Source organism: Apaloderma vittatum, unplaced genomic scaffold (genome assembly GCF_000703405.1).
Source record: "Apaloderma vittatum isolate BGI_N311 unplaced genomic scaffold, ASM70340v1 scaffold19193, whole genome shotgun sequence".
NCBI classification, from domain to species: Eukaryota; Metazoa; Chordata; class Aves; order Trogoniformes; family Trogonidae; genus Apaloderma; species Apaloderma vittatum.
In genome coordinates this window covers 26,734-41,084 of record NW_009706632.1, presented here as the reverse complement: position 1 = coordinate 41,084, position 14,351 = coordinate 26,734, and the positions used below count along the sequence as shown (strand labels likewise).

Sequence of the window (14,351 nt, the reverse complement as noted above, 5' to 3'; positions counted from 1 at the left end):
AGGAGCACAGCACACAGTAGATGGGCTGCTGCTGCAGAGGAGATCACACGCAGGGTATCAGGGCAAAATGTTTAAGGCTTACACATGCTTACTTTGCCTCAGTGCTTATCCTCCAAGAATCCCCTTGGAGCTTCTTCCAGGGGAGGAGGCTGGGGCCAGGCAGAGTGTGCGATATGAGGAAGAAGCAGATGTAAAAACTCAATTTTGTCTGAATGGGAACTCAGTATGAGCTTGCAGTCTTGCTACTCTGCTTGCTTTGGTCGTGTGCTACCCTAGTGCAACCTCAGAGCCAAGCCTGCTCTCTGCCACATGGATTTGTCCTGCTGCCATCTTTGGTTCAAGCAGTGTGTGTGTGTCTTTGCAAGGACTTGGACAGTGGCTTTGCCATCCTGCTAACTGGGAGACAGAATCAGCCCCCTAACACAGGCTATGCTGGTGTGAATGCTGTGATGTACTGCTGCTTTCTGTCTCTGTGTGCTCACATTATGGTGAGCTCTGCCAGGACTAACAGCTCGCTCTGCTCTCAGATGTGTTTACAAGTGCTGGGACTTGTTTGAGTGCATGGGAACCCTCCTGCCCTCAGAGATGCAAGAATCCTTGCAGGGAGGCTCATGTGTTTCAGGTACATCTAGGGGATTGTAGGGGGGACTGCATGTGGGTGGGTCCTCCTGGCCCAAGAGCTACAGTAGAAAATCACGGAGATATCTGGGTGAATTTCCATTTTCTTCCTTGCTTCCTTTTTTTTTCTTTTTTTTTCTTTTGGTTGTCTTGTTCCTCTCTCCTGATTTACTGCATGTGCTCACGTGGCCTTGGAAAGGGGGGTTCTCGGATAGTTTTGCTTCCAAAAGGAAAAGAAGCTGGCAGGCGTTCATATTTCAGTTCTCAAGTTATGTAGGTTAAAGTCTCCCAGTGGGAAAACGGAAGATATGAGAGAGCAGATTGCTGATGGCGATACTCGCTAGAAGGAAAACGGAAAAAAGGAGCATGTAATTCTAGAGCTGCATCCAGATGAATGTGAAGTTTGAGAGGTATGTTTTCTGTCTGCTGTTAGAACATAATTTCCATTTGTTTGATACAATTTGTAATAAAATGCCTCATTGTATCTTAAGGAGTAGTAAGAGCGACTAGTTTAGAAGTAGAGTCTAAGCCACCAGTTGTTCATGTGGAGAGGGGGGAGTGTATTGGTCAATGAAGCCTTGTTCTCAGTTATGTAGCTAAAATTAATTACGGTGTGGTCCGTCTATTAGGAGTAAGTCTGACAGGTAACGCTTTGTGACTAGCTCTAAGATTTCAGACCCTGTAGATTTAAGTGAGGTGTTCGAGACATAAGAGTTAGAGGATGAAACAGGGCTCCAGACCCTCTCCCTAATCTGTGTCATCCCCCTAAAAAAGCTTTCCTCTGGTTTAAGACCTATTTGATTATAGAACATGGGCTTGTGATCCAGTATTTGGCACTTTAAATGCCGGCACTCTGCAGAAATGTTCATTAATATTCTCCTATTGAATTTTAATTGTTGAGACAATATAATTAAAAATATGGTTTTATCAGTATTTTCAAAGAAGCATATTCTGCATTGAGCAAGTGACAAGCTATGGTACACTAAGCTGTTAATACAGAAAAGTATATTTGAAAAGATCTGTTGCCTTCTATTAAATGAGAGATCATTACCCATCTTGTCTTGGTCAAAATTTCTGTTAAGACCCCTTCAGAATTCTTAATTGCCTGAACAGTTCTCTAAGGACTTAATTGTCTCTTTCTATTGTGTAAAACAAAATATTTGTGTATTATGTCTTTGTTACTGGCTATGAAATCTTAACGTTTAAAAAATGCCCTGCTCAGAGTACAGACAAAAGGTGTTGGACTGGAACAAAGACAGACCTGTCAATTATTTTAGCTGTTCTGTAGCTACATTTTTCCCTACCGAAACCTAATCCTGATCTTTCTAAATGAATAGCAAATACTACTGTTAAATCCAATGCCTGCAAGGACTGAGTACTTGACTGTCTTTTGCTTGTATCTACATTGAAAATATTTCTTTTACTCTTCTGATTAAAAGCTGTCAGGAGGGCAGGAGACACAGGTTTACTTTGAGAAGGACCGGCAGTAAATGACATTTTGCAAAGGCCCTTCAATGTCTTTGTATCAAACCCTATGAATTAAAAAAAAAAAAACAACACACAAAACACATCAAAGCTTACATTCCTTACAGCCTTAAAAGGCTGCTTTCATGCCTATGAAGTCCCAGGAGACCCTCAGACGTGAAGTACCTGATCCCTACTGGCAAGTGCTGCCTTTCTACATTATTTTAACAGCTCAAAGTGATGGAAATAGTATGAGAAAGCTGAGAAAAGGATCATGAGAAGCTTCAGTACTGCTTTTAGTCACAGAAGTTCCCAAAGTATCTCCAGCTCCTGAGTCAATAATCCTTCTGCTCTGCTGGCCACAGCAAGCACCATTTGTAATCACAGGCAAAACCCAGCTGCTCACTTCTCTGCCAGGCTAATTAAAAAGTGCTGTGACCTCCTAGGGTTAATTGTGTCCTGTCAGTAGGATGGAAGAAAGGAGGCCAGCAGGGTTGCCTGGTATTTCAGTACTGAACTTACTGATATGATTTTAAATGATTCTGATTTTATTGTGACTGTGTGATTCCAGAGCTAAGAGAGCTGCAGAGTGCATATCTAACACACCGTTTCTGATCTGCAGGTGAGCGATGTGACAGAAAAGTGCTGCTAGCACATGAATTCCCCGCAGAACCTCCCTTTCCACCACCAACAACATGCAAAGCAACTACTCCTTGGTTGTCACCACCAGAGAAACTCTTCAAGTCCTCTATACAGCACTGACGAACTCATCGGCTGCATTGCTCTCGCCTCCTCCCTGCCCGCTTACCTCTTCAGATTATCAGTTTTCACTAATTCCAGTGCTCTTCTCTGTGGTTTTTGTTCTGGGGTTGGCTGGCAACAGTGTGGTGATTCTGGTGCTTTGTTGTCACAGTGGCCCCCAAACAGTCGCTAATATCTACATTTTCAACCTGGCCATGGCGGACTTGCTGTGCCTCGCCACCCTTCCCTTCTGGGCTACCTATTATGCTCAGGGGTACAGCTGGCTCTTTGGGTCTCTAATGTGCAAAATCTCCAGTTCTGTCCTGTGCTTGAACATGTTTGCAAGTATATTTTTCATTACGTGCATGAGCATGGACCGGTACCATGCTATTGTCCATCCTATTCACTCTCAAAGAAGAACTCCACAACATGCTTATTTTATAGCATTGATTGTGTGGGGCCTTGCCTGTTTGTCCTCCCTCCCAACGTTTTATTTCCGTGACACTCACTACATTGAAAGCTTGGGGGTCAGTGCTTGCATTATGGCCTTTCCTCACAAGAATTATGCAAAATGGTCTGTGGCAACAGCCTTCCTGAAAAATGCACTTGGCTTCTTTATCCCCTTGCCAGTGATCGTCACATGCTATATCTGGATCAGGAGGCACTTGCTCAAAGCACAGGAGTTTGGGAAAACAAAGCAGAAGCGGGACAAAGTCCTAAAGCTGGTAGCTGCTGTTGTTGTGGCCTTCTTAATTTCCTGGCTCCCATTCCACATTTTAACATTTTTGGATGCCTTGGCGCATATGAACATCATTAAAAACTGTGATGTGACAGGGATCATCGACACGGCGCTGCCGTTTGGCATCTGCATGGCATTCACCAACAGCTGCATCAACCCTTTGCTGTACTGCTTTATTGGGAACCAGTTCCAGGAGAAGCTCCATCGCTTGTTTAAGCGACGAGTTTATCAGTTCAACAGCCATAGAGAGAGCTCTTCTTTGAGGAAAGGGAGTTGCTTCAGAGATCCGGAGACCCCTGTGGGCAGGGAAGGGGAGCCTGAGTCCTCACTGTAGGCAGTGGGGCATGATGTAGGGTGAGGTCAGTGCAGCTGTCTGTGGTAACACTCTCTCCCCTGTTGCCTTTGTCTTGTGTCCATTCATTCACCAGCTGTTTGAAGGAGAATCTGTTTTTTCTCATAAATGGAGATATATTCTTCCTTCCTTTCTGAAAGGAGCACTCAGGTTTTACACAGAGGGAAGATTCTGGCAAATAAATATCTTGATGGGATTTTAAATATCAGCTTGTGTGTGGCTGAGATGAGGCAAGTGTTTAGCTTTACACAAAAAGACAAAATATACCAAAGGATCGCTACATAATACCTACAATTGTGTAGATGCTGAGTATTATACCCTAAGATGATTTTCTAAAGGTGGTACTCACTAGAAAAGGTGTAAATAAAGCAGTACAGATACTCCTGTAAGTATCTGTAAGAAAATATTTTGATCTTTAATATCATATCAATATATATATTTGAAATATATGGCTAGAGATGTTGTATGTAAAATGCATCAAATATACCTCCTGCTTGCTTATGCCTGGGATCCTGAGAACAGGTGGAGACATGGTTCTGTAAACTGCTGGAGGCAGGACAGTATTCCTGAGGGGAAAGTACAACCATGTGCATGTTTTTATACCTTTCTCTTAGAAGGTAACAGGTTCACAGGTCAAATGGTCCTTTGCTATGATTCAGTGTGGTCATTTTTGACAGTAATGCCCTGGGAACTGAACATGCTGCGTCCCACTGCTACGTGGGCATGTTGACTCTCAGACACTGTCCAGCAGCCTTTGGGAAAAGGACTTACTGATTGTCTAGACTTTTTGTGTTTTAAATGCCACTTGCTACTGTAATTTTGGGATACTGTGTACAGAAAGCCTAAGTCTCTCTCGATACCTGGAAACAAAAGTATAGTGTGACTTGTAAGACTTACACAGTATGGGTAAGTCTAGTATGGGAGTTCACTCATTTGTAAATTAAAGAAAAAGTGGAAAAAAGGTATTTTGAAATACTGATTCTATTCAGAGGTCACTTTTGATGAAGATTTGAGATTTTGTTTTACTGGAGAGATACTGGTCCTTTTGGACTCCTCATCTAAAAGAGGGGTCTATAAGCACCTTTCTCAGTTGCCAGCAGGTTGTCCTCAGGCTGGGTAACTCAGAATGACCAAAAGATTGTTAGCTTCAGGGTAGTTCTCTCTGACAGGTTACTCTTGAGGCTTGCATCAGCAGTTTTGGATCCATGGTCAGAAATTATACCTGCCAACTGGGTAACCACAAGTCTGGCCTCCCTGGAACTCCCAGCTGGTGCTTGAAAACCATGGGAATCTGGTGCAGTTGCTGTCCTTCACTGTTGGGGGGGTGTGGGGTGTGAGTTTCTTCACTGGTGCCCATGAAAATGGAATTATGCAAGAAATGTGCTGTTTTCAGAGTGATGTGAGATGAAATTTTTGTACAGAACTCACCAAAATGGTGGCTTGACCACAAATAACTCCTTCTCCCTGACCTGGTCTAGTGTTCTGTAATGGAGTACGAAGCTAGAGAGATGCTTGTCTCAGAAAGTGGAAGAGCTGCTAATGCATCTCCCCTGGAATGTTTTTGTTGAAAATGTTCTGAGGAGCTAATAGCGTCTAGGGCGTCAGCTATTTCTGGAAGGACAGACTGTTAATTGCTTAGCAATGAGCACAACAATGCTGTCATGCTCCAGCAAAACAAATCATCATACTAAGAAAATTACCAGGTGTTCAAAGTGGCAGGTTCAGAGGAGTAATAAGAGGTTGTGGAGGTTTTTTACCTTTGCTGCAATACAAACCAGTAACGAACACAACTGTGCCATTAATTGTCATCTTCGTAGTCTCTAGTAAAAGCTAAGCTACACCATCGGACCCCAGCAGTAACTGTGCTTCAGCTGTACCCATCCTGAGCATAAGCACAGACACTGCATTTTCTACGTATTAGTTTGGACCTGCGCGAAAAGAACAGCTTTTAACAAGTGTCATGCCTTCTGCCTGGTGTGCAGATAGGGAAATACAACAGGAATCTGAAATCCAACTCCAGTTGCATTTACACCTGCGAGAAGCTAGAGAAACTTGAGGACAAACCTTTTCTGAGGAGAGGGAGCTGTGATGTAGCTCTTCCCACTGTTGCAGCTGGAGGACAGGTATTAATGCCCACTTGCTGGGGTTGTGGCAGCTGCACTCTGTTCTCCTCTCCTAGAAACAAGGAAACAACAAAAAAAGAGTATTAAATGGGAGGCAAAACCAAGAGAGGAGGAAAATTCCTTCTTTCAAAATGCGGTTTCAAAAGTCTAGCCTGAAGGTCATATTTTGCAAGAGTGACAAACCAAGTGACCCTGTGATCTCGGCAGTATGACATTTCTGTTTGCCAGATCTGCCTTGTACCTCCAATAGGTCATGAATTTGAGTGGAGTGGTTAAACATCAAAAAACCCTGTCTGGAGAGGAACCTGAGATGGAAGTGAGGGAGGTGCTGTATCAAGGGTTTTGTTTTATTTTTAGAGCAAATCGAATAATGTTGAGCTCTATGAATTTCATCATGCTCAAGCTACTCATGGTCTTTCTTCAGGGATTTTTAATGGAAAATGTGAAGATTTTTTTCACAGTTTCAGAATGTTGTGTTTATTTTGTCAGGACTTTTCAACAAAAAAATGTGGATAAAAATTTAGTTTTTTCCTTGCAAATTTAGAAGCTGATTTTTTCCTTCCATGAGAACATTTTGCTGATATTTGCAAACAAATCTAATAGTTGTGGATGTTGCAGCCTCTCTCTGCCAGACTCCAGTTCCCCTTCCCACTCTAGTCCTCTGCAAGCCCTGTGTTCCCTTGTAGGAAATGCAGTCAGCCCGTCCAAGGCAGGAGCCCTGCAGCCCTTTGGCAAAGTGCACACAAGCCTGGGACCCCTGCTCGGGCCAGTCCTGCCATTCCGCAGTCCCCTGCACCTGCCCTGAGATTGTGCCCTAGAGCGATTCACATCATTTCAGCAGGGACACTGGGACTGTGTGTGGTTACTCAGTGTCTTACTCACTCTGCAAGTAGAGCAAGATGGATTTATGAGCAACGGCTGGCTTTTGGCTGGGGCTGCACGCGCTGTGCCCTGCCATGGGGCTGTCAGTGTCAGTGGAGAGGAAAGCCCGCTGTGGAGGGGCTGTTTGGGATCTACCAGGTGGAGATGCTGATGGGTTTGGAATTAAAGCTGAGAGTGGTAGCAAGGTTTCTTCGGAGAGGAAAATGTCCTGGAGCATTTCTGGGTCTGTCCAGTGGGTCTTTCCCCAAAGAGGGATGGCAGGGATGATTTTCTACAAGGGTTGGTTGGTCGCTGACTTATTTACACAGCAAATCCTGTTTGTGGCTTCTTTTTCTAGCTGTAGTTGATTACTCTCAGCTTAAATGGATCGCAGAAAGAGCCTCAGTCCAAACTGAGCATCCTGTGTGTGCCCCTGAGCTGACTTGAATATACAACTTGAGTATATGAAGCAGAGAAAGTCACTGGCATTTATTAGTGTGAGCTAGTACTGGGTGGTGAGCTAAAACTTTGTTTATGTAAGATATAAAGTAAGAAATGTTTGGTACAGCATGTTCTCCCTGAGAAGTCCACATGGCCTGAGCCTGTGCTGGCACCCACTCAGCAGTCTTGTCCTATTCCTCAGGCCAGATTTTGGGCAGGAATATCATTTTGCCACCCTGCAGCTGACTGCCACAACTGGGCTGCCTTTCACAACATATCCCCTTTTCGGCTGAAGGGTGACAAGGTGCTATGGAGCAAAAGAACTGCTCGTATTTCACCATGAAAATGAGGTCTCTTGGATACTATATTTGAGTAGTTCTGGCAAGAATGCAGGAAACTTGAACCGTGGGGATTGAGGTGATCTGGCAACCTTTTCTCCACATTGGCAGACTTGCTGCTTTCGTCTCACATCACCTTCCCTTGGAGGAAAATTACTGCTGTTGCTGGGAAGGGCTGCTCTATTCAGCAAGGCTGTGCCTTTCTTACATCTGCCTGCTGCAGGATCCAGCCAGGTACAACAGAGAGGGGATTGTTGCTCTGGCTCATGGGCTCTGCCAGGAAGGGTATGTGGGTCTCCTATAGCTTTATCTTACCAGTTATCTGTCAAAAGAAAGAGCCCAGGGCTACTATCTTCAACATGACATATCCTCTGGTCTGGCTACAGTGGTCAGCCAATTGTGTTGCTGTTTGGCAGAGCTTCCAGTGAGGTACCTGCCAACACTCCCCACTGTTTGCTCAATTACGTTAGAATCAAAAGGAGAATGAAAAATAAAGGAAAAAAACCAAACAAACAACCCTGGAGTTAAAAAATTGAGATTTTTTATGGAAAACATAAAGGTTTGTGGGTGTTTAAAGGGAAGTCATGCCTAACCCTATGGGATAACCAGCTGCCACCAGCAAGCCTGTGTGTATTCACGTCGCCTGATGAGATGTTTGCAGACTTTCTCCTATATCAGCATTTTTACCTCTTTAATCACCACTTTGCAGTATTGTGGTACCTCTACCTTTGCCACCACTGGAAAGCTGGGCCTGTGTTTCAACGGGGCACACCACTGCCCTGGGCAGTAAGGACGGGAACCAGGGAGGCTTACGCCTTTTTGCACAGGAAGCCCAGAGACACCTCACTGCAGCACTCCTGTCCCTGATAACCTATAGGGCATCCATTCCCCGCCTGCCTCCCTCCTTCGCTATGCCCAAGCTGTAATCTTGTCTGATTCAAATGTCAGCCCTCACAAAGACCGTAGATGGTAGCATAACTCCTTTAGCTTCCAAAAACATTTCTTTTGGCTTTGCTGTCTTTGTGCCACTGTGAGTGATGTGGAGCAAGAAGGCAGCAAGTGATTGCATAAGCCTGACTAAAAAGTCTCCAGACCTTGGTCTTGGAGTAGAGAGCCCTGGGACAGGGAGCAAGTCAGCCTCTCTCATTGTCTCTTTCAAATGTTTACTTTCCACTTCCTCTCCAACTAAAACGAATCTGAGTTTGACAATATAAGCTCCAGGATTGAACTCAAATCCCCCAAACATTTCACAGGGACAAAGCAGAGTAATATGGAAGCGGAGGGTCATGACACTAATTTCCCTGCCATGAGCTACATCTGAACTTACCATCCCCCTCACTGACAACTAGTAGCTCTTCAGTTTAAGCAAACACAGGTTTGTGAAGCTCTGCTCCATGACTGTAAGACAAGCAGTTATGGGGAGCCACAAACTGGTGTGGTTTGGCTTTAAGAATTGTGAATTTAAATGTTTTATTGTTTTTACAGCAAATAAGAAAATCAGTGATACCCAACCCAATGAACTGCAACAGTGCAAATGTGACTTATCCAGCACAGCTGCCAAGTCAACATGACAGCTGAAATTAAATAGAGGATGAGGCTGTGTCTGGAAATACGACTTACCTTGTAACAAATCCAAGAAGCCTTTCTAGCAGGAAGTAAAATGGTATAATCATTAAATGCATTTGGGCAGAGATTTATTTGGTATATAAGATGATAAATGATGTGTGGGAGAGCTTGCAGAGACTTACTGTAATTCATTCATATAATATATCCATAAGTAAGCAGAAGTAGCAGATTATTATTGCTGTTTAAACTTTGGTTTAAGTGTTTTCTGCATTTCCTAGGGATGCCTCTGAGGTTGTGCTCTGAAGGTATCTGCCCATACACAATGCATGGAGGAAGAACATGCAAGTAAAGGTCTTTGCTGCGCTGGAAGCATGAAGTTGATATCTGAAATAACTTGCCTGTGCCCTAAACTTGCCCCTAAACTTTGCTTTACTGCAAAATGGCATGTGGGCAGCTGGCATGTGAGCCCTGAGGCTGGGCATGGAGAGAAATCAGTCACAACTATCCCTGCCCCAGGCACTCTGGAATGTCCCGCTAGTCGGGGAGCCATACAACATGCACAGCCTCCTTTAAAAAGCACAGCAAAACATCTGCATTAAGTGTTAGGACCACATCCAAACATGCAGCTCTTTCGCAATGACAGGAAAGTGAAATTTATGAATACAGCATGTGCTAGGCACGCAGCTGAGTCATGACAGAGTAGAAAAAATATAGCAACTACCACTGTCTCTGGAGGAAACAAAGCACTTCGTCTGTAGTCAGAATCTGTTACTTGCCAAAATCTTTGATGAGTTGATGTTTATGTGGCCTGCAACACTTTAGGGGCTTCTCTTGCTGGGGAACATGGTAAGTTTTCTTTGCAGATGCTGAGGAGTATTACTCTGTTTTGTTTGACTGGTTCTGGTAAATGTTTTAAGCAGTTTTACACATAATGAAATAGTTCTCATGCTCATGACCCTCATGCTGCATCTTACTCCGCAAACACCTTCACTGACTGCAGCAAGACTTCTTCAAAAGTAAGGACAGTGCAATTTGGCTCTCTACAAATCTCTACTGTTGTGAATTCCAGGGTTTTAGAGCATCATTAATCCTTTTTTACTGTAAAGCGCTGGATATCCTTGTTTTACTCTATTAACTGCCTCCTTTTAGATGAGTATGGTGTACAGAAATTTGTTCTTCAAAGTGCCTGTGCTTCTTTGGAAGAGAACTCCTCCATGTGTAATTCAGAATGCAGTAAGTATGTTTGTCAAAGTTCTGCATTAAGAATGCACTTTCAGACTCAGATAGCCTTTATAAAGTAGTCGACATATTTAATAGTAAAAAGATTTGTTTTTCTTTTTCTGTGATAATAAACTACTGCAGTTCAGAACATATGGGCTTCTATTAGTGAAAAGATACAACCCAAGGGAGTCGTTTTCAAGAACAAGTCTAGGAAAAAAGACTTTATACTATGATAGTAAATGTGCTATATTAACTGGAGAGACCCGTGTGGACATCACTGGCTCTGAGCCTGGGATCTGGCAGTCCTTCATCTGACTTTAGTTTGATCTTCAACCCCTGCAGGAACAAAAAGACATCTTTTGTTCATCCACTGGAAAATCCAAAAAAGAAATTACCCAAAAGATTCAGGGATGTTTATTCCTTCAGCTCTCAGTCCAGCAACTACAAGACAACTAGCTGCTTTTCTAGCCACTAGCTACTTTTCTGCTGAGATTTGATAATTTGCAGGTAACTTTCTCTATGATGAACTGGAAGCACAAGCAGGTAATGAAAACAGATAGATAGGAAAGTTCTTAATGTTGGGCTACCCTGCAGCTAATTCAGCTGCAAGAGTACCCAGAGCAGACTTTATGCTGAAGCCAGGAGCAGATTTTATCCATACCCAAGCTGGGTGGGAAAATATGTTGGTGTCAATTGCTAAGACAACAATTGGTTCCAGCAAGACTTTTCTAGGCCATACCATCAAAAAAAAGTACCTGCCACTTGAAAAAATGTCTGAGGTTCATGTGGAACGAACAGGGTGGGTTTAGCATGAGGGGCTGTTGAAAGACTCTAAATAATTACTGAGGAATGTTCACAGGTTTTCCTTGGGTCGCAGAGCAGGTGACACCACTGGGGACTTGTTCTGGTACATTGGGACACTGGTAACACGTGGCCCCATGAACTAAGCTAGATGCGCTTGGAAACACATGAAGAATTGTGAGGCTGTTCCCAGAGCTCCCTCCTACTGTGGATTGTGTCATAAATCTTTGCCGTGTTCGTGTTGCTACCTGTGCCTGTCCTATAATCTTTGTAATAAAATTCCTGTGGGTATGGGTGTTAGACCAGCTGAAAATATAACAGTAAGTTCAGTAACATTTAATATCCTCTCTGAAGAGCTCATAACAAAATAGCTTAATGCTGGCAGTTAACATCTACAGCTGTTGGACAAAGCATTTCCTTTGCTCTTGCTCCCTTTGTGCTTCCAAGCTCTTTATAGACCCAATATTGAATGAGAGCACATAGAGGAAGTCTGTCTTCAGCTTCATTGGGATCTTAAACCCTCCCTGTTGCTGGGTCAAGAAGAAAAATACTGCAAATAAGCCGTGGAGGTGAGTCAAATGTACAGCAGCACAGCAAGAGCAAAGGGAGAGCTATGTGTGTTCTCCATGCGGTGACCAAAATAAGTCCCTTACTACTTTCCTTTTCGCAGGGGTGTCCATATGAGTCCCTAAAAAAGCAGCCTGTTGTAGATCCCCCTTGTACTGGCTCTCCATTTAGTAGCTCTGCAGGCCCCAGTCTTCATTCACTGCCTGGCATGAAACATTTACCTGCTCTGTAAACAAATTTGTCCCTTTTCTACTAATGGAGGAAGTTGCTGTTCAGCCACACCATGGCAAAACATGCTTTATTTCCTCATACAATCTCACATAACAGCACATACTGCTCTAAAGGCTGAATGTGCTTGCAGCCATTTGTTCAGCACGCTTGTCCTGCAGAAGCACAGTGATTTTGCAATAAAGTGATTTTTCTTTCTGTGGTTGGGAAATACCGAAAGGCAAATTAAGAACCCCTATCCTGAAGACGTTTTGCCAGAGTGCTCTCTTGCTGTAGGCAGTGCTTCATTTCCTCGTTAGCCTCTTCAAGAGAGCTAAATGCTCCAATTAAACTATTATGTGCTGGTCTCTGCGTTAGAAACCTCAATCCCACTAGATTTTTTTTTCCATCCATGAAAGTCTATTAAATGCTCCATGATTCATCACAGTTTTCTGCTTTTGCAGCCCACTTGGCAGCAAGAGCACACACAACTGGGGTGCATGAACTTAAATCAAAGTGGGAGGTGGGCCTCTGATTGCCGTTTTTGATCTCACCTCTTCTTTTCAGCATCCTCTTGCATCTATGTATTAGATGAGGCGACACTGTGGCTTTCTTTTTCAGGAATAAAATACTCCGTGTACCTTCTTGAAGGTTACATGTGGATAAGATGTAGTTCAGGGCTTAGGCTGCAAGCCAAATTACAGATACTGAGTTCTGTGTTCTGAGTTACAGTGAATGCATTCCAGTTAGGAAACAATGAGCTGTTTGCAGTATCCATCTTAAACTGAACAAAGTTCTGTAGATTTGCTTAACAATTATTTTTTTTTTTTAATTTTGGTTAAGGTGCTATAGTGACAGACCCTCTCTGAAAGAAGAAAGAGGCCATCTAGTGCCAAGTCATAGGCTGCTGCAGAAAACCATCTGTTCGGAAGGTATGAAAACATAACTTCAGTGTAATAATAATAATACTATTTATGGTTGATTCTTTTTTAAAAAAGAAAAAAGAAAACCAAACCAAAACGAATACCAGAGTTAGACGCTGAAAATCAGATTGTAATCAGCTGTATTTTAAAAAGTTCAGCATGTCTGTTTTACAGGTGTATCTATTGCTTGTCATAAAAACCCCTGAGATTTGTCAGTCTTTAAGTTACTGAAAGATCAGTGTAATACTCAGAAGACAACCAGTTCCACTCTGTTTTGTAGCTATACTGACGTATTTGTGAAAACTCTGCTACCCTACAGAAGTTAGCAAATCTGAGTGAGAGATGGAGGTTAATTGAACAAATGTTCATGAAAGGTGTATGGTGGTACCAGACCAGCTGCTACTGCTAGGGCACTACAGAAAGTCCCTGTGGGCTGCTCTCCTCTGTGAGCAGAGATAGCACTGGTGCTGCAGGACCTCTGGATTATTTTATATTCAGTGGTGATAAACGTGCTCCAGCTGTTTGCTTCATAGCATATAAATCTGAATTGCTCTCTGGCATTGCTCCTCTTTTTCTTTGACCTTTAAGAGAGCTAAGAACTACTTGTATGTTTGAAGGAACATCTAAACTTATGAGGTTTTGATATAATAACCCTTTGGTGTCCTCTGGAGATACTGAGCTTTTCATGTATTGTCTGCACAAGGAAATAGGGGTCCTAGCTCGCTGTGCTTAATCTCACTTGGGTGACTAATGTAGATGACGCAAATAGGTCCCCAGGGCATATATTGGGCATCTCTCTTAAATATTATATTGGGCATCTCTCTTAAATATTAGTCTTGCATGCTTTAGGTGTTCAGGCAGGCTTCAGTAACACCCCTGCTTTCAAAGGAAATCCCCTGCATAGGGAGTGTAGGGTAATCTGGATACATACAACCACTAAGGTCAGTTTTATTTTTATATAAGAGTAGAGTTCTCACACATGTGACTTCTCAGAACAGTTCTACAAAGACGTAAAGGGTAAACCAAAAGACAATGTAAGATTCCATCTATGACTACACATTGATGAAATCAGCTGCGTAGTTTTTGAGGCATTTTGCTGCAGGCATAAATTGTTGGTTTTGAGATCAGATGAGAATAGCAACAATAATAATAACATTTTAAAGTTGTATAACTTCAGAGAAAAAATACATTTAGAGGACTCGATGTGACAAATGCCACAGATATGATTATTCTTTATACATAAATGAAATATTTAATATATTTGGAAAATGCTTGTTGCAGTTTTCATGTGGCAGTTCCAGTCCTTTTACATATTGCAGTAGAAGCTCTAACTCAGTCTGACACTTATGTGGGTATTAAATTAATTTCGGAGCAAAGCAGTTAATTTTC

At 42.9% G+C, this 14,351-nt stretch overlaps 1 protein-coding gene across 1 annotated transcript; it reads left to right on the top strand.

Moving 5' to 3' along the window:
• The first annotated feature begins 2,777 nt into the window (after positions 1-2,777).
• Positions 2,778-3,896, top strand: AGTR2 (angiotensin II receptor, type 2). Its single transcript, XM_009865874.1, has one exon. It carries the CDS (start codon positions 2,778-2,780, stop codon positions 3,894-3,896), a length of 1,119 nt encoding a protein of 372 aa, XP_009864176.1.
• Positions 3,897-14,351: the final 10,455 nt, after the last annotated feature.

Bases quoted from the DNA above. Each gene is read 5' to 3' on its own strand.
- AGTR2 (XM_009865874.1), top strand. From the start codon at position 2,778: ATGCAAAGCAACTACTCCTTGGTTGTCACCACCAGAGAAACTCTTCAA.